The following is a 27,888-nucleotide window of genomic DNA, read 5'->3' on the forward strand; positions in this document are numbered from 1 at the left end:
TAAGTGGGGTTCACTCTCAGCTGTGTACGGACTATATAAGTCCTCCTGTCACACTCCCTCAGCACCCCCTGAAGAAGCCAGGTGCGAAACGCGCTTTTGGGTATTCTGACAGTGTTGTGGCAGTGGAATGGCTCATGGTGGGTTAAGTATTGCGTGTCATGAGGTTTCATGGTTCACTTATAATTGTTGCCATTTATGATATTGTGGTTTTACGCCTTATGATCAACACTGTCTATTTCTTGTACATTGTTTTTATGGAAAATAACTTTTTCAATAGTCTTGACGAACTATATTGTTTGTCTTCAATAAAGATTGTTGTATTTTTCGATGATACGATTGATTTGGTCTTATTGCAGCATTTGAGGAAAAAAATTTTGGGTGTTTATTAACAGACAGGCCTCAGGATACGAACCAGCGCCTCTCACCACCACGGGTGCCAATCCTCTCACACGTGACTCCAACATGGCCAGTGAGCAATCCGGGAGGACGACGGGTCTGGCGGGTGAGGGGGCTGCACCGGACACAACGCCGGGACCATCAAACTCAGTCACCGCAAATGTCCTGCTATACATAGACGGAGTCCCGGCTCAGTTCTCCGCCTCCTCGTCTTCTACCGCCTGATCCTCCTCCATCTTCCCCTCCTCGTCCTCCGCCTCCTCTTCTCGGCTTCTGTCCTGGTCCTCTCCATCCGTCTTCTTGTCTTTGCTGTCCTTCTTCTTTAATTCGGTGGCCTCTTTCTTTCCTTTCTGTTCCAGTCTGTAAGCTGCGGGGGAAGGGAGAGGATGAAGCTGCGACGTGGAACTGACCGCAATGCGATAGTCTTAAAGCGATAGTCCGGGATTGGAAAATCTATCTTTCTTAATGGGGGCGCCCCTTCCCTCTACCACCCATCTTTCTTGTCTATGGAAATATGAAAGCTCGGCCGCACTGTATTGGGCCCTGTTCACACAGAGGTTTTTGACAAGGTATTTTCAGCGGAAACCGCGGCAAAAAACGGCCGAAATTGCCTTCCATTGATTTCAATGGGAGGTGGAGGAGTTTTTTTCCTGCGAGCTGAAAGAAAACTCTCGCGGGGAAAAAGGAGCAGCATGTCCTATCTTGAGGCGTTTTGCGCCTCAAAAAGCTATTGGGAGACAGAAAAAAAACACTGCGAGCTGCCACGGTGATTTTTGACGCGTTTCATGGCAAAAACCTTTTGAAGAGGTAAAAAAAAAAAAACGCCCAAAAAATTTACATCAAAACGCGCCTGTGGTGCAAAACATGTAAAAAAAAAAAAACCTAGCTCGTTTTTCCAGGCGGAATTTTCTGCCTGCAAAAAAAACTCTGTGTGAACAGGGCCTTAGTCTCAACCGATGCAAATATTGTGTCGCGCACACTCGCCCATAGACACGTCTTGCCCTTTAAAGATATAGGGGTCTTCGGAGGCCTCCTTTTCATTGAGGTCCCCCAGCAAGTAGATGAATGTGGGGCGCTGCTGTTACCCATCACCCACTGAAATCAATGTTTATCCATGTAATGCGCAGACCCCCATAAGGAAAGCCGCTCTGTGCAGTGATTAGGGGGACCCCTCTCTATTGCCTCTATTTGCCCTAAGAGAAGGACCCCCCCCCCACCCCAATAATAAGGAAGTGAATGAGAACTTGGACTCCGCAGCGCTCACCTTCCAGGGCCTCTTTTAGTGGAGCGAGGAAGCGCTGAAACTCCATCTCCTCCATGGCGGCCAGCACGTCCGTGACGCTCAGGGTCTTCCTCTTCCCCTTCATTGCAAAATTATTGGCGCTGTAAACATAACAGAATGGGAGGGGAGTTGGGGCATAAGCTTTACAATACGATCACGGGGGTCTTCCTGTCATTTTGCAGAGGGCTTCAACTTGTGGCACTTCAGCTGTTGCAAAACTACTACTCCCGGAATGATGGAAGTTGTAGTTCTGCAACAGCTGGGGGCCGCAGGTTGTAGACCATTGCTACACAGCCCCTCTACATTCCCCGAGGCTTTAAATAAAGTTCTACAACTTTCCAACAGACTGTGTGTCAATTCCTCTCCATCTGTAAGATCTCCGCTTGCTATAAATGAACGATAAAACGGGTTTACACTCAGAGGCAGCAAACCTGTACATAGCGAGCGCATGCACTTGTATCAGTCTGGACAATGCTCTGTAAACTCAACAGCCTGGGCTGCACTGATACATTGTAGCAAAATACCAGAGTTCTGTTCAGATCACAGAGCATTGTCCGGACTGGTACAATTATCACCACTTCTCAGCAGGACTAGATCTGTACCTGTTTGTAGCCTCGGAAAGTAAACAAAGTTTTCATTCACTGACAGCAAACAGATTGTAAATTTCAGGGAAAATATATTAGAAAGTTGAAGAACATTTTATTAATAGTGACCATGCATTACTTCTATAAAACCCCTTGAAGTAGGTGCTATTCACTTCTCCCCAATCCAGTGGGGATTTCTGTTGGCAGCCCCTCTGCCTCCAGTTGCCGTGGCAACAGGTGGACCCTGACGACGTCGGACGTGGTGGGCTATTTTAAAGAGGAATTCGGCCCACACCATCACAAGTGCATTAAATGGGTTTCCCCACAAAACACACGCATCCCCGATCCATAAGATCTGTGTGTGATCGCTGGGGGTCATCCGCACCAGCGTTACATTCTCATGGGGGGTACTCAAGTCTCCCATTCTCTTCATCACTGGGGGTCCCAGTGGTCGCACATGTATCCCCTATATTGTGGATAGGGGGATACATGTGTTTGTGGGAAAACCCATTTAACCCCTTAATACCGAAGGTATTTGAAACCTTAAAGGACCAGTGTCACGAAAAAAAAATTTTTTAGACCAATTTTACTTTAGTGTGTTATTAAACATTTTTTTATTCATTTGTGTGTTTGTGTTTTACTTTTTCTTATTTTTACACTTTTTCTTCCCTATGGGGGCTGCCATTTTTTTTCCATTTCTGTATGTGTCGATTAACGACACATACAGACATGGAATACGGCAGCTCCAGTCCCATAGTGAATGCGAACGGGGCCCGTTCCATTCACTATGGTGTACGCCGTCTGTGTGGGAACTGCGCATGCGCCGCTCCCACACAGTCCAAATTGAACTGTGCGACGTCCGGCGCCATTTTCCTGTGGACCGGAAGTCGCGGCCGGACAGTAAGATTACTACTTCCGGTCGCGGCTTCCGGACTTGTGCACTTGGAGCGGGAGGTAGCAGATGGAGCGGACGGACCGGCGGCGGCGGGAGCAGGTAAGTGATTTCTATGTATGTTCGTGTTTCAGTGTGTGTTTACTACTGTATGTAAACCTACTACACGGTGTGTTAGCTCAAAAAATGGCGACACACAGTGTAGGAGGTTAGACCGTTGAAACCCCTCGTTTCTCCCGGCACTAGCCAGGATAAAGGAGGGGGGGATGCTGAGAGCTCACTAGAGCGAGGGATTTTTACCCAATTTTGCAGCATAAAGCAATGTGGTTGCTTTACCACATGCAATGCTGCAATTTTGGGTATTGCTCCATCTAGTGACCAGTGCTGGGAAATATTATAAATTAGAATCTAATTTATAATAATTCCTGACTCGTGAAAAAAATTAGAACAATGTTTAATCACCTACACACTAATTGTTTAACTAAAAAAAAAAAAAATGTTTTTCTAGCGACACTTTCCCTTTAATGACCAAGCCATTTTTTAAGTTTTTCCATCTATAACTTTTTTTTTTTTTGATCACTTTTTTTTGAAGGCTGGATGAAGAGAAAACAGCAAATCTTGCATTGTTTGTTATTTTATTTTTTACAGCGTTCACCGTGCGGGTTAAATAACGTAATCGTTTTATAGTCGGGGTCGTTACGGACGCGGCGATACCAAATATGAGTAACTTTTCGCTTTTTTTCGTAATAAAGCATTTTGTAAGGGGAAAAAGTGGCTTTTTAATTTTTTTTACTTGGGTTTTTATTTATTTATTTCAAACTTTATTAAACTTTCTTTTGAGTCCCGCTGGGGAACTTTACTATGTGATCTTTTGATAATAGCCGGAAATACTTCTGTATTGGAGTGTATTATTGCCTAACGGGCATTAACTACAGGTAGACCTGGGGGTCTTTGTTAGGCCCCCAGGTTGCCATAGAAGCCATTGGCACCCCACGATACACTTGGGCTGCCAGTGGGGTGAGAGAGGGAGCACCCTCCCTCTAAAACCACTCAGATGCGGCGCTCGCTATTGAGCGCCGCATCTAAGGGGTTAAACCAGAGACCACTGATCGATGCCCCGAAGCCCGAGGCTCTTAGCAACAGCCCGGGCTTCAGGAGATCACCGCCCGATGCAGGAAAACTTATTCTGAAGCGCCGACGTGAAAAGCTGGCGCTTCATACGAACTGCCCTGAACGGCCGACGTAGAAACACTATACACCGGCCGTTAAGGGGTTAAGGTATATTCTACTCTAGGGTTTATATTGAACCGGACTGACCCGATCCTCGTCTCCGGACTTGGTCTGAGATCTGGGTTAAGAATATGTACTCGGCACACCTTGCTTGTGTTACAAAAATATATTTTTATTTTTATTATGGATGCCAGAGGCTGTATGTGCGACGTCGACGTTTCGGTCAGACAGACCTTCGTCGGGCACTGAGCCGTGCTGGGGACTGGATCGGTACAAAATTATGCGTGTATAGCGCTGCTGTGGTCAGTAACCGGCGGCTTACCGCTCTGTGTTGGCGCTCTGTGTTGGGACCCTACCTCGAGCACCCAAAGAAACCAGTGCCATCTGAACACAACCATATATTGGTCTGAGATCTGTCGCCTGGGACTTGTAGTTCCACTTTCTGGCCCGTCTTCTGCTCAACTGTTACCGACTCCGTTCTGGACTGCGCCTCAGCGATTCCCATAGCGCACCTACCAGCAATCAGGGACTACTCTGGGGACCGGGACATCTGACCAGCACAGTCCACACCTCCTCGCAGGGGTTCTAGTGTGAAGAACGCGGACAATTCTTAGACTTGGCGCCAAACCGGCAGCGGAACAAGGATCCACTTCTGTTTTGGTTCTCACCGGAGAAGGGCATCCGATGGGCGTCCGAGTCTAAAGAGCACGGCCCCAAGACAAACCCTTAAATCTTCCCAAGCGGTCACGATGTAAGACACAGAGGCTCAGGATCGTGACCGCGGTCACACGTCTTCTAGCTCTGACAACCTTGTTATATACGTATTACAGTGAAATTCCTTTAATCTGGCATCTGGTAATCCGGAAAGATAATTAGTAATCACAGACTCCAGCGCCATCCTCCGTGCTACGGTCCCGGTCATCTCCATCCGGCCCCTCGTCCTGCTCCTCCATAGTTTCCTACGACTTCCAATAATCCGGCATCTCCAAGTCCCTGCTAAGGGACGTTTACTGTATTATTACATAAACTCACCAGGACGTGGCGTACAACACGAAGACGCTGGCTGCCCGCGATATGGCACTGCGCGCTTCCTTGGACACGTTGACCCCGTCTGGAATCTGAGGAAAAAGCAGAACGTCCATCAAATGTCGGAAACCTGGGAAAGCGGGAGGAGGGGGGACGCCGGCGGAGATGGGAGAGGATCGGGTGCCGACGAAGGCGGGATTGGGGGCTCTTCTAACAACATGATAACACTTACGGCTTCCTTAATGATCCGCGTGATAACGGCATTCGGTAAATTCAGATCCTCTGGTCTCTCCGCCATCTTGTTCGGCTACAAGAAGAGTTGACATGGGGATTATTTATTTCATGAATGGTTCTGCACCTTTCTAATAGATTGTGTGTTTCAATTTCTGATTTCAAGATCTCTGCTTGTTGTCAGTGAATATAAACAGTCATGGATAACATTCAGATGCTAAAAACCATCCAGCATGTCCAGCACCAGGGCTCGTTACAGTGTATAAGAACTCTCTCCTGACCTGGGTCTACTAGACGTTGGAGGTTTTTAGTCTTTGAATGTAGAAAAAGGGTTGCTGCTTCTATGGGAGGTTCGGAGACAACTTAACAGTGAGCTCAGAGGTTTGTGTAATTCCCGGCCACCGATCCATTGATTCTCCTCCTGGACACGGCAGGACGGGGTCCGGGCACCTCCATTCTGGAGAGGGGTGCACATCACACAGGTGCCATAAATGTAGAAGATTGGTAAAGCCCTTTAAATTGCTGTGACTGTTGCATAGCAACCACTCATACATGATCTCCATCATCGGGTGTGTTCAACAGTTGTCACCGAGAAATCCAGCAACATTAGGACCAAGGGGTCATGTGATTGGCTGAGAGGTCATGTGATTGGTTGAGGAGGTCATGTGATCGGTTGAGAGGGCTCGCAGATCCGCAATGTTAGAAGAGCCAACATGTGAACGGTTTAAGGCTTCTGATTGGCTGAGACAATTACCATAAAGTACTTGCCACCCCCCACCATTAGTGTCCGAATATTAAAACTATCCCAATTGACTTATTATGGAGATAAAATGACCTGTACACACTTATCACAGACTACTGCGGCACTACAAGTCTCAGCATGTACTACAGAAGATATGCTGGGACTTGTAGCTCCTCATAAGCTTATGCCCGGAACTACTGACCCTCCCCGACAGCGACACAGAGCGGCGTTACCACCGTGAAGTCATACCCGTAATACAGTGAGCGTCGGTTCAGTTCTGCTGGATCACAGTTCCCGCCAAGACCCTCGAAAGCGGCTTCCGTACACCACGTGTTCTGCAGGCCCCACCCCTTCACGTTCAGCATGCGTTCCACGTCGCCATCTTCTTGATATGCGTTCCACATCTTAGCCGCCATTATACGTCAGAAAAGAGCAGCCAATCAGCATGAGTGAGGCGTGGTCAGTGTATCCGGAAGGCGTGTCGGCGTCCCCTGTTGTCATGGTGACCAGGGCTTGGTAAGTCGTTAATGATTATCGAGCGTTATCTCTCCATATTAGTGGGGTGCACAGGAAAGTGTCAGGGGACTTGGGGGTCTACGTCAGCATGGGACTTCCTAAAGCTTGCTGGGATTTGTAGTTACATCACAGAAAGAGAAGTGCATGTGTCTAATATGTTGAAAAGTTTTCAATTTTTAAGATCTCTGCTTAGTGTCAGTGAATTGAGACATTCTTGTTTACACCGGAGACTTAGATCTAAGGATCTGTACACATCTGTGTTGTGGCGTTGCATCCGTCATACAAAGAAAACTAATAGCGGCCATGGGACCCCATTGTAAATCAGGGGGTTCATCGTGGTGTCCTTCGCTTTGGCGGGAAGAATAACGCTGTTTGGAGTCTGTGATCAGAGCCTAACGCATCTCACAGCTGAGGGTTTGTTACAGTCTAGATTCTAGACATACCTCCCAACTGTCAAGTATTGCAGGGGGACAACAGACGCGGCGCACAAAAATATTTCCCCTTTAACATGCCTCTAACCCCGCCCACACAGCCGATTCAGTATAATACCCCATAGTGCCCCCCACAGTATAATGCCCCATATTGCCCCCCCACAGTATAATGCCCCATAGTGCCCCCCACAGTATAATACCCCATAGTGCCCCCCACACAGTATAATGCCCCATAGTTCCCCCCACAGTATAATGCCCCATAGTGCCCCCCACAGTATAATGCCCCATAGTGCCCCCCACAGTATAATGCCCCATAGTGCCCCCCACAGTATAATGCCCCATAGTGCCCCCCACAGTATAATACCCCATAGTGCCCCCCACAGTATAATGCCCCATAGTGCCCCCCACAGTATAATGCCCCATAGTGCCCCCCATATTGCCCCCCCACAGTATAATGCCCCATAGTGCCCCCCATAGTGCCCCCCACAGTATAATGCCCCATAGTGCCCCCCACAGTATAATGCCCCATAGTGCCCCCCACAGTATAATGCCCCATAGTGCCCCCCACAGTATAATGCCCCATAGTGCCCCCCACAGTATAATGCCCCATAGTGCCCCCCATAGTGCCCCCCACAGTATAATGCCCCATAGTTCCCCCCCCCACACACAGTATATTGCCCCATAGTTCCCCCCCACACAGTATAATGCCCCATAGTTCCCCCCCCACACAGTATATTGCCCCATAGTTCCCCCCCACACAGTATAATGCCCCATAGTTACTCCCACACAGTATATTGCCCCATAGTTCCCCCCCACACAGTATAATGCCCCATAGTTACTCCCACACAGTATATTGCCCCATAGTTCCCCCCCACACAGTATAATGCCCCATAGTGCCCCCCACACAGTATAATGTCCCATAGTGCCCCCCATACAGTATAATGCCCCAGTGTCCCCCCATACAGTATAATGCCCCATAGTTACTCCCACACAGTATATTGCCCCATAGTTCCCCCCCACACAGTATAATGCCCCATAGTGCCCCCCACACAGTATAATGCCCCCATAGTGCCCCCCACACAGTATAATGCCCCCATAGTGCCCCCCACACAGTATAATGCCCCCATAGTGCCCCCCACACAGTATAATGCCCCCATAGTGCTCCCCACACAGTATAATGACCCATAGCTCCCCCACACAGTATATTGCCCCATAGTGCCCCCCACACAGTATATTGCCCCATAGTTCCCCCCACAGTATAATGTCCCCATAGTGCCCCCACACAGTATGATGCCCCATAGTTCCCCCCACACAGTATAATGCCCCATAGTGCCCCCCACACAGTATAATGCCCCATAGTGCCCCCCACAGTATAATGCCCCATAGTGCCCCCCATATTGCCCCCCCACAGTATAATGCCCCATAGTGCCCCCCATAGTGCCCCCCACAGTATAATGCCCCATAGTTCCCCCCCCACACACAGTATAATGCCCCATAGTTCCCCCCCCACACACAGTATAATGCCCCATAGTTACTCCCACACAGTATATTGCCCCATAGTTCCCCCCACACAGTATAATGCCCCATAGTGCCCCCCACACAGTATAATGCCCCCATAGTGCCCCCCACACAGTATAATGCCCCCATAGTGCCCCCCACACAGTATAATGCCCCCATAGTGCCCCCCACACAGTATAATGCCCCATAGCTCCCCCACACAGTATATTGCCCCATAGTGCCCCCCACACAGTATATTGCCCCATCGCTCCCCCCACACAGTATAATGACCCATAGTTACTCCCACACAGTATAATGCCCCATAGTGCCCCCCACAGTATGATGCCCCATAGTTCCCCCCACACAGTATAATGCCCCATAGTGCCCCCCACAGTATAATGCCCCCCCACAGTATAATGCCCCATAGTGCCCCCCACAGTATAATGCCCCCCACACAGTATAATGCCCCATAGTGCCCCCCACAGTATAATGCCCCCCCACAGTATAATGCCCCATAGTGCCCCCCACAGTATAATGACCCATAGTGCCCCCCATACAGAATACTGTCCCTATATTTCCCCCACACAGTATAATGCCCCATAGTGGCCCCCCACAGTATAATGCCCCATAGTGCCCCCCACAGTATAATGACCCATAGTGCCCCCCATACAGAATACTGTCCCTATATTTCCCCCACACAGTATAATGCCCCATAGTGCCCCCCCACAGTATAATGACCCATAGTGCCCCCCATACAGAATACTGTCCCTATATTTCCCCCACACAGTATAATGCCCCATAGTGGCCCCCCACAGTATAATGCCCCATAGTGCCCCCCCACAGTATAATGACCCATAGTGCCCCCCATACAGAATACTGTCCCTATATTTCCCCCACACTGTATAATGCCCCATAGTTCCCCCCACACAGTATATTGTCCTATAGTTCCCCCCACACAGTATAATGCCCCATAGTTCCCCCCACAGAGTATAATGCCCCATATTTCCCCCCACACAGTATAATGCCCCATAGTTCCCCCCACACAGTATAATGCCCCATAGTTCCCCCCACACAGTATATTGCCCCATAGCTCCCCCCACACAGTATAATGTCCCATAGTGTCCCCCCATACAGTATAATGCCCCATAGTGCCCCCCACACAGTATAATGTCCCATAGTGCCCCCCATACAGTATAATGCCCCAGTGTCCCCCCATACAGTATAATGCCCCATAGTTACTCCCACACAGTATAATGCCCCATAGTGCCCCCCACACAGTATAATGTCCCATAGTGCCCCCCATACAGTATAATGCCCCAGTGTCCCCCCACACAGTATGATGCCCCATAGTTACTCCCACACCGTATAATGCCCCATAGTCCCCCCCCCCCCCCACACAGTATAATGCCTAATAAAATAAATACTCCCCTAGCCCTGTTCCCCTGACGAGTGGAGGTTGTCCCTCTGCTCCTCCGCTCTGTACTATGAGCGGCTTGGTGCAGACATGTGTGATGATGTCACTGCATCGCGCCTGTTTTTGCCGAGCTGGTCACACAGTGAGTGCTGAAGCAGGAAGCTGACAGCTACCTGCTCCACCATTGGGTTCAATGGGTCCTGAGGACCCAGATACAGTTAAAACCGTGCCGACCAGGATAGTGGGACACCGCCCAGAATCTGTGACTGTCCTGCCGGATCCGGGACGGTTGGGAGGTATGTCTAGACAATCTATTTTATCTGCACTGATACATTGTAGCAAACTGTCAGCTTAGGAGAGAGATTTCTGTGAAACAGTGTATGGCTGCATTATAGCTCCAGCTGTCCCAGACTCCTGAATGGTACGACATTTTAGAAAGCCTGGTACAATTCATTGTATGTCCCGTTATTTCAGAGGTGCGGTGCGGCAGGTGTAGTGCGGGCTCCGTGGATATGTCACATATAGGCATACAGATGGAGCTGGATGAGACGATATGTAAGAGACCTGTGTGCCCACATCCGCAGTGCTGGGTGACCCTGCGGAGGATAGAACAGGGCAACCCCCGATACCGGACGCCCCCATCTATCTCCAGACATCCCGTCCAACATGAAGGTACAGTGTATACTGACACCACGGCATTACGTTCTGAGCAGTTACTGATCATCAGCTGCTTCAGTCATGAATGAGAAGTAGAAATCACTTATTCCAATCATATAATAATATTCCTGATGTAGATAAAGCGGGAGGACTCCCAGTCCTGAGTGTGACCACCCTGCCGAGCAACAGAGTCCTGAGTGTGACCACCCTGCCGAGCAACAGAGTCCTGAGTGTGACCACCCTGCCGAGCAACAGAGTCCTGAGTGTGACCACCCTGCCGAGCAACAGAGTCCTGAGTGTGACCACCCTGCCGAGCAACAGAGTCCTGAGTGTGACCACCCTGCCGAGCAACAGAGTCCTGAGTGTGACCACCCTGCCGAGCAGCAGAGTCCTGCATAAAAGAAGAGACAGTCAGCACAGCCTGCTAATAGACCGCACAAGAGAAACCTCCCCAACTACAGTGTACAATATGTATAACAGTGCTGCCACCTGCAGGTGTGTATAGGAAATGTAACATCTATCTATCTATCTATCTATCTATCTATCTATCTATCTATCTATCTATCTATCTATCTATCTATCTATCTATCTATCTATCTATCTATCTATCTATCTATCTATCTATCTATCTCATATCTAATCTATCTATCTATCTATCTATCTCATATCTATCTCTCTATCTATCTATCTATCTATCTATCTATCTATCTATCTATCTATCTATCTATCTCATATCTATCTATCTATCTATCTATCTATCTATCTATCTATCTATCTATCTATCTATCTATCTATCTATCTATCTATCTATCTATCTATCTATCTATCTATCTATCCATCTATCCATCTTTGTGTTCTTAGTATGGAGCAAGTCTTCTTTCCGGGTGGGAGCTCATACAGGGAGATCACTGCACCTTCGATGAGTTCGGGCTCCTTCTTCTCCCCTCGGAAGGTAAGTAACAAGATGGCGACCCGCCTGTAACATATTCCTTGTAAGACCTCTGCCCGTGCTGTCATGTCCCTTCTTTCAGGGATCTACTTGTTGTTAGGGATCTGGCTGCTGATTATTTGCTCAGGATACAGCATCACCGCCACTAGATCTCAGATGGGGGCTGCCACCCAGCTTTCCCAGCATCCTGAATGGCATATCTGACAATACAGGATCAGGATTAGGGGAAGGAATGTATAATGGCATAGCGACATAGATTTCCCATATGGAGATACACACGTGGCTGCTTTATTTAGGGTTACCCACAATGCATTGCTTTTTCAGGTGGAGATCCTTCATCCTTCCTTTCAGGATACCAGCAGAGACCTGACTATGGTATGGGTGCCAAATACCCAGCAGAAGCCTCCGAAAACAGAAGACAGGTATGTATGGGGGATCCTGCGCAGGTATAGATCACATGGAGATCTGTAGTCATTGATAACGACCAATCACAGTCTGGAAAAGCCTGTCAATCACTTTTGTAGCAGAGGTTGATTGGTTGGTGTAGTTGAGATCACACTCCTCCTTGGAGATCTAGTAACCAGATACTCCTGATTCCATATGAGACTGCAATTAACCCCAATATCCCATTCCCCTCCCCCATGTCACATTCTGGGGGTCCGGGAGCTGAGATACGGGGTGCTGTTTGCTGGGTCTTCAGACTGTAGTGCTGCTTAAGCCGGACTTGGTAACCGGGAGTTTGACAATTGGGAGGGGGAGGATTAGGATATTGAGGTTCACTGCGGGATTTTTCGGATCTTGAGCTGGTTTGGCTTCAAGGTTTGAAACTTGAAAAAGATCCAAGATACGAAAATCATGAAGATCAGAAAATCAGGGTGAAAAATGTTCTGTCCGCTCTGTTCTCAGAGGAAAAACACTGAAAGTTTGGATCAAAGATCTTTCACTTACCGATCCATTGGGAGGAAAGAAGAGGGAAAAACAGAATCCAGGACTGGTGAGAAAACCCCAAAGTGTAATATCCTGCAATACATCAACTACTCATATTCTTCTACGTAGGGGGCAGTATTGTAGTAGTTATATTCTTGTATATAGGGGCAGTATTATAGTAGTTATATTATTGTATATAGGGGGCAGTATTATAGTAGTTATATTCTTGTATATAGGGGGCAGTATTATAGTAGTTATATTCTTGTATATAGGGGCAGTATTATAGTAGTTATATTCTTGTATATAGGGGGCAGTATTATAGTAGTTATATTCTTGTATATAGGGGCAGTATTATAGTAGTTATATTCTTGTATATAGGGGGCAGTATTATAGTAGTTATATTCTTGTATATAGGGGGCAGTATTATAGTAGTTATATTCTTGTATATAGGGGGCAGTATTATAGTAGTTATATTCTTGTATATAGGGAGCAGTATTATAGTAGTTATATTCTTGTATATAGGAGCAGTATTATAGTAGTTATATTCTTGTATATAGGGGCAGTATTATAGTAGTTATATTCTTGTATATAGGGGGCAGTATTATAGTAGTTATATTCTTGTATATAGGGGAGCAGTATTATAGTAGTTATATTCTTGTATATAGGGGGCAGTATTATAGTAGTTATATTCTTGTATATAGGAGCAGTATTATAGTAGTTATATTCTTGTATATAGGGGGCAGTATTATAGTAGTTATATTCTTGTATATAGGAGCAGTATTATAGTAGTTATATTCTTGTATATAGGGGCAGTATTATAGTAGTTATATTCTTGTATATAGGGGAGCAGTATTATAGTAGTTATATTCTTGTATATAGGGGGCAGTATTATAGTAGTTATATTCTTGTATATAGGAGCAGTATTATAGTAGTTATATTCTTGTATATAGGAGCAGTATTATAGTAGTTATATTCTTGTATATAGAGGCAGTATTATAGTAGTTATATTCTTGTATATAGGGAGCAGTATTATAGTAGTTATATTCTTGTATATAGGGACAGTATTATAGTAGTTATATTCTTGTATATAGGGGTCAGTATTATAGTAGTTATATTCTTGTATATAGGGACAGTATTATAGTAGTTATATTCTTGTATATAGGGGCAGTATTATAGTAGTTATATTCTTGTATATAGGAGCAGTATTATAGTAGTTATATTCTTGTATATAGGGGCAGTATTATAGCAGTTATATTCTTGTATATAGGAGCAGTATTATAGTAGTTATATTCTTGTATATAGGGGGCAGTATTATAGTAGTTATATTCTTGTATATAGGGGCAGTATTATAGTAGTTATATTCTTGTATATAGGGGCAGTATTATAGTAGTTATATTCTTGTATATAGGGGCAGTATTATAGTAGTTATATTCTTGTATATAGGGATAGTATTATAGTAGTTATATTCTTGTATAAAGGGAGCAGTATTATAGTAGTTATTCTTGTATATAGGGGCAGTAATATAGCAGTTATAATTCTTGTATATAGGGGCAGTATTATAGTAGTTATATTCTTGTATATAGGAGCAGTATTATAGTAGTTATATTCTTATATATAGGAGGCAGTATTATAATAGTTATATTCTTGTATATAGGGAGCAGTATTATAGTAGTTATATTCTTGTATATAGGGGGCAGTATTATAGTAGTTATATTCTTGTATATAGGGGCAGTATTATAGTAGTTATATTCTTGTATATAGGGGGCAGTATTATAGTACTTATATTCTTGTATATAGGAGCAGTATTATAGTAGTTATATTCTTGTATATAGGGGGCAGTATTATGGTGGTTATATTCTTGTATATAGGGGGCAGTATTACAGTAGTTATATTCTTGTATATAGGGGCAGTATTGTAGTAGTTATATTCTTGTATATAGGGGAGCAGTATTATAGTAGTTATATTCTTGTATATAGGGGTCAGTATTATAGTAGTTATATTCTTGTATATAGGGGGCAGTATTATAGTAGTTATATTCTTGTATATAGGGGGCAGTATTATAGTAGTTATATTCTTGTATATAGGGGGCAGTATTATAGTACTTATATTCTTGTATATAGGAGCAGTATTATAGTAGTTATATTCTTGTATATAGGGCAGTATTATAGTAGTTATATTCTTGTATAGTGGAGGCAGTATTATAGTAGTTATATTCTTATATATAGGAGCAGTATTATAGTAGTTATATTCTTGTATATAGGGGGCAGTATTATAGTAGTTATATTCTTGTATATAGGGGGCAGTATTATAGTAGTTATATTCTTGTATATAGGAGCAGTATTATAGTAGTTATATTCTTGTATATAGGGGGCAGTATTATAGTAGTTATATTCTTTTATATAGGGGGCAGTATTATAGTAGTTATATTCTTGTATATAGGAGCAGTATTATAGTAGTTATACTCTTGTATATAGGGGGCAGTATTATAGTAGTTATATTCTTGTATATAGGGAGCAGTATTATAGTAGTTATATTCTTGTATATAGGGGCAGTATTATAGTAGTTATATTCTTGTATATAGGGCAGTATTATAGTAGTTATATTCTTGTATATAGAGAGCAGTATTATAGTAGTTATATTCTTGTATATAGGGGCAGTATTATAGTAGTTATATTCTTGTATATAGGGACAGTATTATAGTAGTTATATTCTTGTATAAAGGGAGCAGTATTATAGTAGTTATATTCTTGTATATAGGGGCAGTATTATAGTAGTTATATTCTTGTATATAGGGGCAGTATTATAGCAGTTATATTCTTGTATATAGGGGGCAGTATTATAGTAGTTATATTCTTGTATATAGGGGGCAGTAATATAGTAGTTATATTCTTGTATATAGGGGCAGTATTATAGTAGTTATATTCTTGTATATAGGGGGCAGTATTATAGTAGTTATATTCTTGTATATAGGGGGCAGTATTATAGTAGTTATATTCTTGTATATAGGGGGCAGTATTATAGTAGTTATATTCTTGTATATAGGAGCAGTATTATAGTAGTTATATTCTTGTATATAGGGGGCAGTATTATAGTAGTTATATTCTTTTATATAGGGGGCAGTATTATAGTAGTTATATTCTTGTATATAGGAGCAGTATTATAGTAGTTATACTCTTGTATATAGGGGGCAGTATTATAGTAGTTATATTCTTGTATATAGGGGGCAGTATTATAGTAGTTATATTCTTGTATATAGGGGGCAGTATTATAGTAGTTATATTCTTGTATATAGGGCAGTATTATAGTAGTTATATTCTTGTATATAGAGAGCAGTATTATAGTAGTTATATTCTTGTATATAGGGGCAGTATTATAGTAGTTATATTCTTGTATATAGGGACAGTATTATAGTAGTTATATTCTTGTATAAAGGGAGCAGTATTATAGTAGTTATATTCTTGTATATAGGGGCAGTATTATAGTAGTTATATTCTTGTATATAGGGGCAGTATTATAGCAGTTATATTCTTGTATATAGGGGGCAGTATTATAGTAGTTATATTCTTGTATATAGGGGGCAGTAATATAGTAGTTATATTCTTGTATATAGGGGCAGTATTATAGTAGTTATATTCTTGTATATAGGGGGCAGTATTATAGTAGTTATATTCTTGTATATAGGGGCAGTATTATAGTAGTTATATTCTTGTATATAGGGGGCAGTATTATAGTAGTTATATTCTTGTATATAGGGGGCAGTATTATAGTAGTTATATTCTTGTATATAGGAGCAGTATTATAGTAGTTATATTCTTGTATATAGGGGGCAGTATTATAGTAGTTATATTCTTGTATATAGGGGGCAGTATTATAGTAGTTATATTCTTGTATATAGGGGCAGTATTATAGTAGTTATATTCTTGTATATAGGGGCAGTATTATAGTAGTTATATTCTTGTATATAGGGGCAGGATTATAGTAGTTATATTCTTGTATATAGGGGGCTGTACTATAGTAGTTATATTCTTGTATATAGGGGAGCAGTATTATAGTAGTTATATTCTTGTATATAGGGGTCAGTATTATAGTAGTTATATTCTTGTATATAGGGACAGTATTATAGTAGTTATATTCTTGTATATAGGAGCAGTATTATAGTAGTTATATTCTTGTATATAGGGGGCAGTATTATAGTAGTTATATTCTTGTATATAGGGGCAGTATTATAGTAGTTATATTCTTGTATATAGGAGCAGTATTATTGTAGTTATATTCTTGTATATAGGGGGCAGTATTATAGTGGTTATATTCTTGTATATAGGGGGCAGTATTACAGTGGTTATATTCTTGTATATAGGGGCAGTATTGTAGTAGTTATATTCTTGTATATAGGGGAGCAGTATTATAGTAGTTATATTCTTGTATATAAGGGTCAGTATTATAGTAGTCATATTGTTGTATATAGGGGGCAGTATTATAGTAGTTATATTCTTGTATATAGGGGGCAGTATTATAGTAGTTATATTCTTGTATATAGGGGGCAGTATTATAGTACTTATATTCTTGTATATAGGAGCAGTATTATAGTAGTTATATTCTTGTATATAGGAGGCAGTATTATAGTAGTTATATTACTGTATATAGGAGCAGTATTATAGTAGTTATATTCTTGTATATAGGTGCAGTATTATAGTAGTTATATTCTTGTATATAGGGGCAGTATTATAGTAGTTATATTCATGTATATAGGGGCAGTATTATAGTAGTTATATTCTTGTATATAGGAGCAGTATTATAGTAGTTATATTCTTGTATATAGGAGCAGTATTATAGTAGTTATATTCTTGTATATAGGGGGCAGTATTATAGTAGTTATATTCTTGTATATAGGAGGCAGTATTATAGTAGTTATATTCTTGTATATAGGAGCAGTATTATAGTAGTTATATTCTTGTATATAGGGCAGTATTATAGTAGTTATATTCTTGTATAGTGGAGGCAGTATTATAGTAGTTATATTCTTATATATAGGAGCAGTATTATAGTAGTTATATTCTTGTATATAGGGGGCAGTATTATAGTAGTTATATTCTTGTATATAGGGGGCAGTATTATAGTAGTTATATTCTTGTATATAGGAGCAGTATTACAGTAGTTATATTCTTGTATATAGGGGGCAGTATTATAGTAGTTATATTCTTGTATATAGGGGGCAGTATTATAGTAGTTATAGTCTTGTATATAGGAGCAGTATTATAGTAGTTATACTCTTGTCTATAGGGGGCAGTATTATAGTAGTTATATTCTTGTATATAGAGAGCAGTATTATAGTAGTTATATGCTTGTATATAGGAGCAGTATTATAGTAGTTATATTCTTGTATATAGGGGGCAGTATTATAGTAGTTATATTCTTGTATATAGGGGGCAGTATTATAGTAGTTATATTCTTGTATATAGGGGGCAGTATTATAGTAGTTATATTCTTGTATATAGGGGGCAGTATTATAGTAGTTATATTCTTGTATATAGGGGCAGTATTATAGTAGTTATATTCTTGTATATAGGGGCAGTATTATAGTAGTTATATTCTTGTATATAGGGGGCAGTATTATAGTAGTTATATTCTTGTATATAGGGGCAGTATTATAGTAGTTATATTCTAGTATATAGGGCAGTATTATAGTAGTTATATTCTTGTATAGTGGAGGCAGTATTATAGTAGTTATATTCTTGTATATAGGGGGCAGTATTATAGTAGTTATATTCTTGTATATAGGAGCAGTATTATAGTAGTTATATTCTTGTATATAGGGGGCAGTATTATAGTAGTTATATTCTTGTATATAGGAGCAGTATTATAGTAGTTATACTCTTGTCTATAGGGGGCAGTATTATAGTAGTTATATTCTTGTCTATAGGGGGCAGTATTATAGTAGTTATATTCTTGTATATAGGGAGCAGTATTATAGTAGTTATATTCTTGTATATAGGGAGCAGTATTGTAGTTATATTCTTGTATATAGGGAGCAGTATTATAGTAGTTATATTCTTGTATATAAGGGCAGTATTATAGTAGTTATACTCTTGTATATAGGGGGCAGTATTATAGTAGTTATATTCTTGTATATAGGGGGCAGTATTATAGTAGTTATATTCTTGTATATAGGAGCAGTATTATAGTAGTTATATTCTTGTATATAGGGGCAGTATTATAGTAGTTATATTCTTTTATATAGGGGGCAGTATTATAGTAGTTATATTCTTGTATATAGGAGCAGTATTATAGTAGTTATACTCTTGTATATAGAGGGCAGTATTATAGTAGTTATATTCTTGTATATAGGGAGCAGTATTATAGTAGTTATATTCTTGTATATAGGGGGCAGTATTATAGTAGTTATATTCTTGTATATAGGGCAGTATTATAGTAGTTATATTCTTGTATATGGAGAGCAGTATTATAGTAGTTATATTCTTGTATATAGGGGCAGTATTATAGTAGTTATATTCTTGTATATAGGGACAGTATTATAGTAGTTATATTCTTGTATTAGGGCGGGTTCACACATAGCGGAATTTCACTTAAATTCCGCTGCGGACACTCCGCAGCGTTAATCCGCAGCGGAGCCGTTTCTCCATTGACTTTCACTTTAATTTAGCATTGTTCGTTTACACGATGCGTACAATTCCGCTGCGGAGCATAGGCTGCGGAGCGGAATTTGGTGTCCGCAGCATGCTCTGTCTGTTGCGGAACAGTGGCGGACTGGTTGCGGACTCATGGCGGAATTTCTCCATTGACTTCAATGGAGAGTCAAAATTCCGCAATGAAGTCCGCAGATCTTATGTGTGCTGCGGAGCGTATTGTTTTTACTACCATGACATTTCTTCATTCTGGCTGGACCTATGTATTTCTAGGTCTACAGCCAGACTGAGGAAGTCAATGGGGCTCCCGTAATGACGGGAGCGTTGCTAGGAGACGTCTGTAAATAGTCACTGTCCAGGGTGCTGAAAGAGTTACGCGATCGGCAGTAACTGTTTCTGCACCCGGGACAGTGACTACCGATCTCAATATACATGTATCTGTAAAAAAACATATAAGTTCATACTTACCGAGAACTCCCTGCGTCTGTCTCCAGTCCGGCCTCCCAGGATGACGTTTCAGTGTAAGTGACGGCTGCAGCCAATCACAGGCCAAGCACAGGCTGCAGCGGTCACATGGACTGGAGCGTCATCCAGGGAGGTCGGGCCGGATGCCGAAAGAGGGACGCGTCACCAAGACAACGGGCGGTAAGTATGAATTTCTTTGACTTTCACTAGGGAAAGTGCTGTCCCTTCTCTCTATCCTGCACTGAATAGGGAGAAGAGAAGCACTTTTCCTGCAGTCCGCAGCGGCCAGTCCGCATCAATTTTCTGCACATTTTGTGCAGATCCGCTGCAGAATCTGCAACGCAGATTCTGTGCGGCATTGATGCGGACAGTTGCGGAGGAATTCCGCCATGTGTGGTCATGCCCTAAAGGGAGCAGTATTATAGTAGTTATATTCTTGTATATAGGGGCAGTATTATAGTAGTTATATTCTTGTATATAGGGGCATTATTATAGGAGTTATATTCTTGTATATAGGGGGCAGTATTATAGTAGTTATATTCTTGTATATAGGGGGCAGTAATATAGTAGTTATATTCTTGTATATAGGGGCAGTATTATAGTAGTTATATTCTTGTATATAGGGGGCAGTATTATAGTAGTTATATTCTTGTATATAGGGGCAGTATTATAGTAGTTATATTCTTGTATATAGGGGGCAGTATTATAGTAGTTATATTCTTGTATATAGAGAGCAGTATTATAGTAGTTATATTCTTGTATATAGGAGCAGTATTATAGTAGTTATATTCTTGTATATAGGAGGCAGTATTATAGTAGTTATATTCTTGTATATAGGAGCAGTATTATAGTAGTTATATTCTTGTATATAGGGCAGTATTATAGTAGTTATATTCTTGTATAGTGGAGGCAGTATTATAGTAGTTATATTCTTATATATAGGAGCAGTATTATAGTAGTTATATTCTTGTATATAGGGGGCAGTATTATAGTAGTTATATTCTTGTATATAGGGGGCAGTATTATAGTAGTTATATTCTTGTATATAGGAGCAGTATTATAGTAGTTATATTCTTGTATATAGGGGGCAGTATTATAGTAGTTATATTCTTGTATATAGGGGGCAGTATTATAGTAGTTATATTCTTGTATATAGGAGCAGTATTATAGTAGTTATACTCTTGTCTATAGGGGGCAGTATTATAGTAGTTATATTCTTGTATATAGGGAGCAGTATTATAGTAGTTATATTCTTGTATATAGGAGCAGTATTATAGTAGTTATATTCTTGTATATAGGGGGCAGTATTATAGTAGTTATATTCTTGTATATAGGGGGCAGTATTATAGTAGTTATATTCTTGTATATAGGGGCAGTATTATAGTAGTTATATTCTTGTATATAGGGGCAGTATTATAGTAGTTATATTCTTGTATATAGGGGGCAGTATTATAGTAGTTATATTCTTGTATATAGGGGCAGTATTATAGTAGTTATATTCTTGTATATAGGGCAGTATTATAGTAGTTATATTCTTGTATAGTGGAGGCAGTATTATAGTAGTTATATTCTTATATATAGGAGCAGTATTATAGTAGTTATATTCTTGTATATAGGGGGCAGTATTATAGTAGTTATATTCTTGTATATAGGGGGCAGTATTATAGTAGTTATATTCTTGTATATAGGAGCAGTATTATAGTAGTTATATTCTTGTATATAGGGGGCAGTATTATAGTAGTTATATTCTTGTATATAGGAGCAGTATTATAGTAGTTATACTCTTGTCTATAGGGGCAGTATTATAGTAGTTATATTCTTGTATATAGGGAGCAGTATTATAGTAGTTATATTCTTGTATATAGGGAGCAGTATTGTAGTTATATTCTTGTATATAGGGAGCAGTATTATAGTAGTTATATTCTTGTATATAAGGGCAGTATTATAGTAGTTATACTCTTGTATATAGGGGGCAGTATTATAGTAGTTATATTCTTGTATATAGGGGGCAGTATTATAGTAGTTATATTCTTGTATATAGGAGCAGTATTATAGTAGTTATATTCTTGTATATAGGGGGCGGTATTATAGTAGTTATATTCTTTTATATAGGGGGCAGTATTATAGTAGTTATATTCTTGTATATAGGAGCAGTATTATAGTAGTTATACTCTTGTATATAGGGGGCAGTATTATAGTAGTTATATTCTTGTATATAGGGAGCAGTATTATAGTAGTTATATTCTTGTATATAGGGGGCAGTATTATAGTAGTTATATTCTTGTATATAGGGCAGTATTATAGTAGTTATATTCTTGTATATGGAGAGCAGTATTATAGTAGTTATATTCTTGTATATAGGGGCAGTATTATAGTAGTTATATTCTTGTATATAGGGACAGTATTATAGTAGTTATATTCTTGTATAAAGGGAGCAGTATTATAGTAGTTATATTCTTGTATATAGGGGCAGTATTATAGTAGTTATATTCTTGTATATAGGGGCATTATTATTGGAGTTATATTCTTGTATATAGGGGGCAGTATTATAGTAGTTATATTCTTGTATATAGGGGGCAGTAATATAGTAGTTATATTCTTGTATATAGGGGCAGTATTATAGTAGTTATATTCTTGTATATAGGGGGCAGTATTATAGTAGTTATATTCTTGTATATAGGGGCAGTATTATAGTAGTTATATTCTTGTATATAGGGGGCAGTATTATAGTAGTTATATTCTTGTATATAGAGAGCAGTATTATAGTAGTTATATTCTTGTATATAGGAGCAGTATTATAGTAGTTATATTCTTGTATATAGGGGGCAGTATTATAGTAGTTATATTCTTGTATATAGGGGGCAGTATTATAGTAGTTATATTCTTGTATATAGGGGCAGTATTATAGTAGTTATATTCTTGTATATAGGGGCAGTATTATAGTAGTTATATTCTTGTATATAGGGGCAGGATTATAGTAGTTATATTCTTGTATATAGGGGCAGTGTTATAGTAGTTATATTCTTGTATATAGGGGGCAGTATTATAGTAGTTTATATTCTTGTATATAGGGGAGCAGTATTATAGTAGTTATATTCTTGTATATAGGGGTCAGTATTATAGTAGTTCTATTCTTGTATATAGGGACAGTATTATAGTAGTTATATTCTTGTATATAGGAGCAGTATTATAGTAGTTATATTCTTGTATATAGGAGCAGTATTATAGTAGTTATATTCTTGTATATAGGGGGCAGTATTATAGTAGTTATATTCTTGTATATAGGGGCAGTATTATAGTAGTTATATTCTTGTATATAGGGGCAGTATTATAGTAGTTATATTCTTGTATATAGGGGCAGTATTATAGTAGTTATATTCTTGTATATAGGGATAGTATTATAGTAGTTATATTCTTGTATAAAGGGAGCAGTATTATAGTAGTTATTCTTGTATATAGGGGCAGTAATATAGCAGTTATATTCTTGTATATAGGGGGCAGTATTATAGTAGTTATATTCTTGTATATAGGGGGCAGTAATATAGTAGTTGTATTCTTGTATATAGGGGCAGTATTATAGTAGTTATATTCTTGTATATAGGGGGCAGTATTATAGTAGTTATATTCTTGTATATAGGGGCAGTATTATAGTAGTTATATTCTTGTATATAGGAGCAGTATTATAGTAGTTATATTCTTATATATAGGAGGCAGTATTATAATAGTTATATTCTTGTATATAGGGAGCAGTATTATAGTAGTTATATTCTTGTATATAGGGGGCAGTATTATAGTAGTTATATTCTTGTATATAGGGGCAGTATTATAGTAGTTATATTCTTGTATATAGGGGGCAGTATTATAGTACTTATATTCTTGTATATAGGAGCAGTATTATAGTAGTTATATTCTTGTATATAGGGGGCAGTATTATGGTGGTTATATTCTTGTATATAGGGGGCAGTATTACAGTAGTTATATTCTTGTATATAGGGGCAGTATTGTAGTAGTTATATTCTTGTATATAGGGGAGCAGTATTATAGTAGTTATATTCTTGTATATAGGGGTCAGTATTATAGTAGTTATATTCTTGTATATAGGGGGCAGTATTATAGTAGTTATATTCTTGTATATAGGGGGCAGTATTATAGTAGTTATATTCTTGTATATAGGGGGCAGTATTATAGTACTTATATTCTTGTATATAGGAGCAGTATTATAGTAGTTATATTCTTGTATATAGGGCAGTATTATAGTAGTTATATTCTTGTATAGTGGAGGCAGTATTATAGTAGTTATATTCTTATATATAGGAGCAGTATTATAGTAGTTATATTCTTGTATATAGGGGGCAGTATTATAGTAGTTATATTCTTGTATATAGGGGGCAGTATTATAGTAGTTATATTCTTGGATATAGGAGCAGTATTATAGTAGTTATATTCTTGTATATAGGGGGCAGTATTATAGTAGTTATATTCTTTTATATAGGGGGCAGTATTATAGTAGTTATATTCTTGTATATAGGAGCAGTATTATAGTAGTTATACTCTTGTATATAGGGGGCAGTATTATAGTAGTTATATTCTTGTATATAGGGAGCAGTATTATAGTAGTTATATTCTTGTATATAGGGGCAGTATTATAGTAGTTATATTCTTGTATATAGGGCAGTATTATAGTAGTTATATTCTTGTATATAGAGAGCAGTATTATAGTAGTTATATTCTTGTATATAGGGGCAGTATTATAGTAGTTATATTCTTGTATATAGGGACAGTATTATAGTAGTTATATTCTTGTATAAAGGGAGCAGTATTATAGTAGTTATATTCTTGTATATAGGGGCAGTATTATAGTAGTTATATTCTTGTATATAGGGGCAGTATTATAGCAGTTATATTCTTGTATATAGGGGGCAGTATTATAGTAGTTATATTCTTGTATATAGGGGGCAGTAATATAGTAGTTATATTCTTGTATATAGGGGCAGTATTATAGTAGTTATATTCTTGTATATAGGGGGCAGTATTATAGTAGTTATATTCTTGTATATAGGGGGCAGTATTATAGTAGTTATATTCTTGTATATAGGGGGCAGTATTATAGTAGTTATATTCTTGTATATAGGAGCAGTATTATAGTAGTTATATTCTTGTATATAGGGGGCAGTATTATAGTAGTTATATTCTTTTATATAGGGGGCAGTATTATAGTAGTTATATTCTTGTATATAGGAGCAGTATTATAGTAGTTATACTCTTGTATATAGGGGGCAGTATTATAGTAGTTATATTCTTGTATATAGGGGGCAGTATTATAGTAGTTATATTCTTGTATATAGGGGGCAGTATTATAGTAGTTATATTCTTGTATATAGGGCAGTATTATAGTAGTTATATTCTTGTATATAGAGAGCAGTATTATAGTAGTTATATTCTTGTATATAGGGGCAGTATTATAGTAGTTATATTCTTGTATATAGGGACAGTATTATAGTAGTTATATTCTTGTATAAAGGGAGCAGTATTATAGTAGTTATATTCTTGTATATAGGGGCAGTATTATAGTAGTTATATTCTTGTATATAGGGGCAGTATTATAGCAGTTATATTCTTGTATATAGGGGGCAGTATTATAGTAGTTATATTCTTGTATATAGGGGGCAGTAATATAGTAGTTATATTCTTGTATATAGGGGCAGTATTATAGTAGTTATATTCTTGTATATAGGGGGCAGTATTATAGTAGTTATATTCTTGTATATAGGGGCAGTATTATAGTAGTTATATTCTTGTATATAGGGGGCAGTATTATAGTAGTTATATTCTTGTATATAGGGGGCAGTATTATAGTAGTTATATTCTTGTATATAGGAGCAGTATTATAGTAGTTATATTCTTGTATATAGGGGGCAGTATTATAGTAGTTATATTCTTGTATATAGGGGGCAGTATTATAGTAGTTATATTCTTGTATATAGGGGCAGTATTATAGTAGTTATATTCTTGTATATAGGGGCAGTATTATAGTAGTTATATTCTTGTATATAGGGGCAGGATTATAGTAGTTATATTCTTGTATATAGGGGGCTGTACTATAGTAGTTATATTCTTGTATATAGGGGAGCAGTATTATAGTAGTTATATTCTTGTATATAGGGGTCAGTATTATAGTAGTTATATTCTTGTATATAGGGACAGTATTATAGTAGTTATATTCTTGTATATAGGAGCAGTATTATAGTAGTTATATTCTTGTATATAGGGGGCAGTATTATAGTAGTTATATTCTTGTATATAGGGGCAGTATTATAGTAGTTATATTCTTGTATATAGGAGCAGTATTATTGTAGTTATATTCTTGTATATAGGGGGCAGTATTATAGTGGTTATATTCTTGTATATAGGGGGCAGTATTACAGTGGTTATATTCTTGTATATAGGGGCAGTATTGTAGTAGTTATATTCTTGTATATAGGGGAGCAGTATTATAGTAGTTATATTCTTGTATATAAGGGTCAGTATTATAGTAGTCATATTGTTGTATATAGGGGGCAGTATTATAGTAGTTATATTCTTGTATATAGGGGGCAGTATTATAGTAGTTATATTCTTGTATATAGGGGGCAGTATTATAGTACTTATATTCTTGTATATAGGAGCAGTATTATAGTAGTTATATTCTTGTATATAGGAGGCAGTATTATAGTAGTTATATTACTGTATATAGGAGCAGTATTATAGTAGTTATATTCTTGTATATAGGTGCAGTATTATAGTAGTTATATTCTTGTATATAGGGGCAGTATTATAGTAGTTATATTCATGTATATAGGGGCAGTATTATAGTAGTTATATTCTTGTATATAGGAGCAGTATTATAGTAGTTATATTCTTGTATATAGGAGCAGTATTATAGTAGTTATATTCTTGTATATAGGGGGCAGTATTATAGTAGTTATATTCTTGTATATAGGAGGCAGTATTATAGTAGTTATATTCTTGTATATAGGAGCAGTATTATAGTAGTTATATTCTTGTATATAGGGCAGTATTATAGTAGTTATATTCTTGTATAGTGGAGGCAGTATTATAGTAGTTATATTCTTATATATAGGAGGCAGTATTATAGTAGTTATATTCTTGTATATAGGGGGCAGTATTATAGTAGTTATATTCTTGTATATAGGGGGCAGTATTATAGTAGTTATATTCTTGTATATAGGAGCAGTATTACAGTAGTTATATTCTTGTATATAGGGGGCAGTATTATAGTAGTTATATTCTTGTATATAGGGGGCAGTATTATAGTAGTTATAGTCTTGTATATAGGAGCAGTATTATAGTAGTTATACTCTTGTCTATAGGGGGCAGTATTATAGTAGTTATATTCTTGTATATAGAGAGCAGTATTATAGTAGTTATATGCTTGTATATAGGAGCAGTATTATAGTAGTTATATTCTTGTATATAGGGGGCAGTATTATAGTAGTTATATTCTTGTATATAGGGGGCAGTATTATAGTAGTTATATTCTTGTATATAGGGGGCAGTATTATAGTAGTTATATTCTTGTATATAGGGGGCAGTATTATAGTAGTTATATTCTTGTATATAGGGGCAGTATTATAGTAGTTATATTCTTGTATATAGGGGCAGTATTATAGTAGTTATATTCTTGTATATAGGGGGCAGTATTATAGTAGTTATATTCTTGTATATAGGGGCAGTATTATAGTAGTTATATTCTAGTATATAGGGCAGTATTATAGTAGTTATATTCTTGTATAGTGGAGGCAGTATTATAGTAGTTATATTCTTGTATATAGGGGGCAGTATTATAGTAGTTATATTCTTGTATATAGGAGCAGTATTATAGTAGTTATATTCTTGTATATAGGGGGCAGTATTATAGTAGTTATATCTTGTATATAGGAGCAGTATTATAGTAGTTATACTCTTGTCTATAGGGGGCAGTATTATAGTAGTTATATTCTTGTCT

General features: G+C 38.7%; 2 protein-coding genes across 7 annotated transcripts in view; one reads left to right on the plus strand and one right to left on the minus strand.

Annotated features, from left to right (window-relative positions):
- Positions 1 to 358: 358 nt before the first annotated feature.
- Positions 359 to 6,744, minus strand: POLE3 (DNA polymerase epsilon 3, accessory subunit). Of its 2 annotated transcripts, none has more exons than XM_075834834.1 (5): positions 6,586 to 6,744; positions 5,643 to 5,717; positions 5,417 to 5,502; positions 1,661 to 1,779; positions 359 to 763 (listed from the first exon to the last, which is right to left on the minus strand). In XM_075834834.1, the coding sequence occupies exons 2-5, from the start codon at positions 5,706 to 5,708 to the stop codon at positions 588 to 590; spliced, it is 447 nt and encodes a 148-aa protein (XP_075690949.1). In that variant the 5' UTR covers positions 5,709 to 5,717; positions 6,586 to 6,744; the 3' UTR covers positions 359 to 587. The 2 variants fall into 2 exon arrangements, with proteins under 2 accessions (XP_075690949.1, XP_075690948.1); XM_075834833.1 differs by having other exon boundaries at positions 6,633 to 6,743.
- C8H9orf43 (chromosome 8 C9orf43 homolog) overlaps positions 6,620 to 27,888 on the plus strand; it is a 54,268-nt gene continuing 32,999 nt past the window's right edge. The window contains exons 1-6 of one of the 5 annotated variants that reach the window (XM_075834831.1): positions 6,620 to 6,899; positions 10,716 to 10,913; positions 11,036 to 11,393; positions 11,760 to 11,850; positions 12,172 to 12,269; positions 12,754 to 12,841. In XM_075834831.1, the coding sequence (XP_075690946.1) occupies positions 10,754 to 10,913; positions 11,036 to 11,393; positions 11,760 to 11,850; positions 12,172 to 12,269; positions 12,754 to 12,841 (795 nt within the window). In that variant the 5' untranslated portion in view covers positions 6,620 to 6,899; positions 10,716 to 10,753. Of the gene's footprint in view, positions 6,900 to 10,162; positions 10,914 to 11,035; positions 11,394 to 11,759; positions 11,851 to 12,171; positions 12,270 to 12,753; positions 12,842 to 27,888 lie in introns of those variants that run through there. The other 4 variants (XM_075834828.1, XM_075834830.1, XM_075834832.1 and 1 more) reach the window with 4 other exon arrangements.

Source organism: Rhinoderma darwinii, chromosome 8 (assembly GCF_050947455.1).
Source record: "Rhinoderma darwinii isolate aRhiDar2 chromosome 8, aRhiDar2.hap1, whole genome shotgun sequence".
Taxonomy (NCBI): domain Eukaryota; kingdom Metazoa; phylum Chordata; class Amphibia; order Anura; family Rhinodermatidae; genus Rhinoderma; species Rhinoderma darwinii.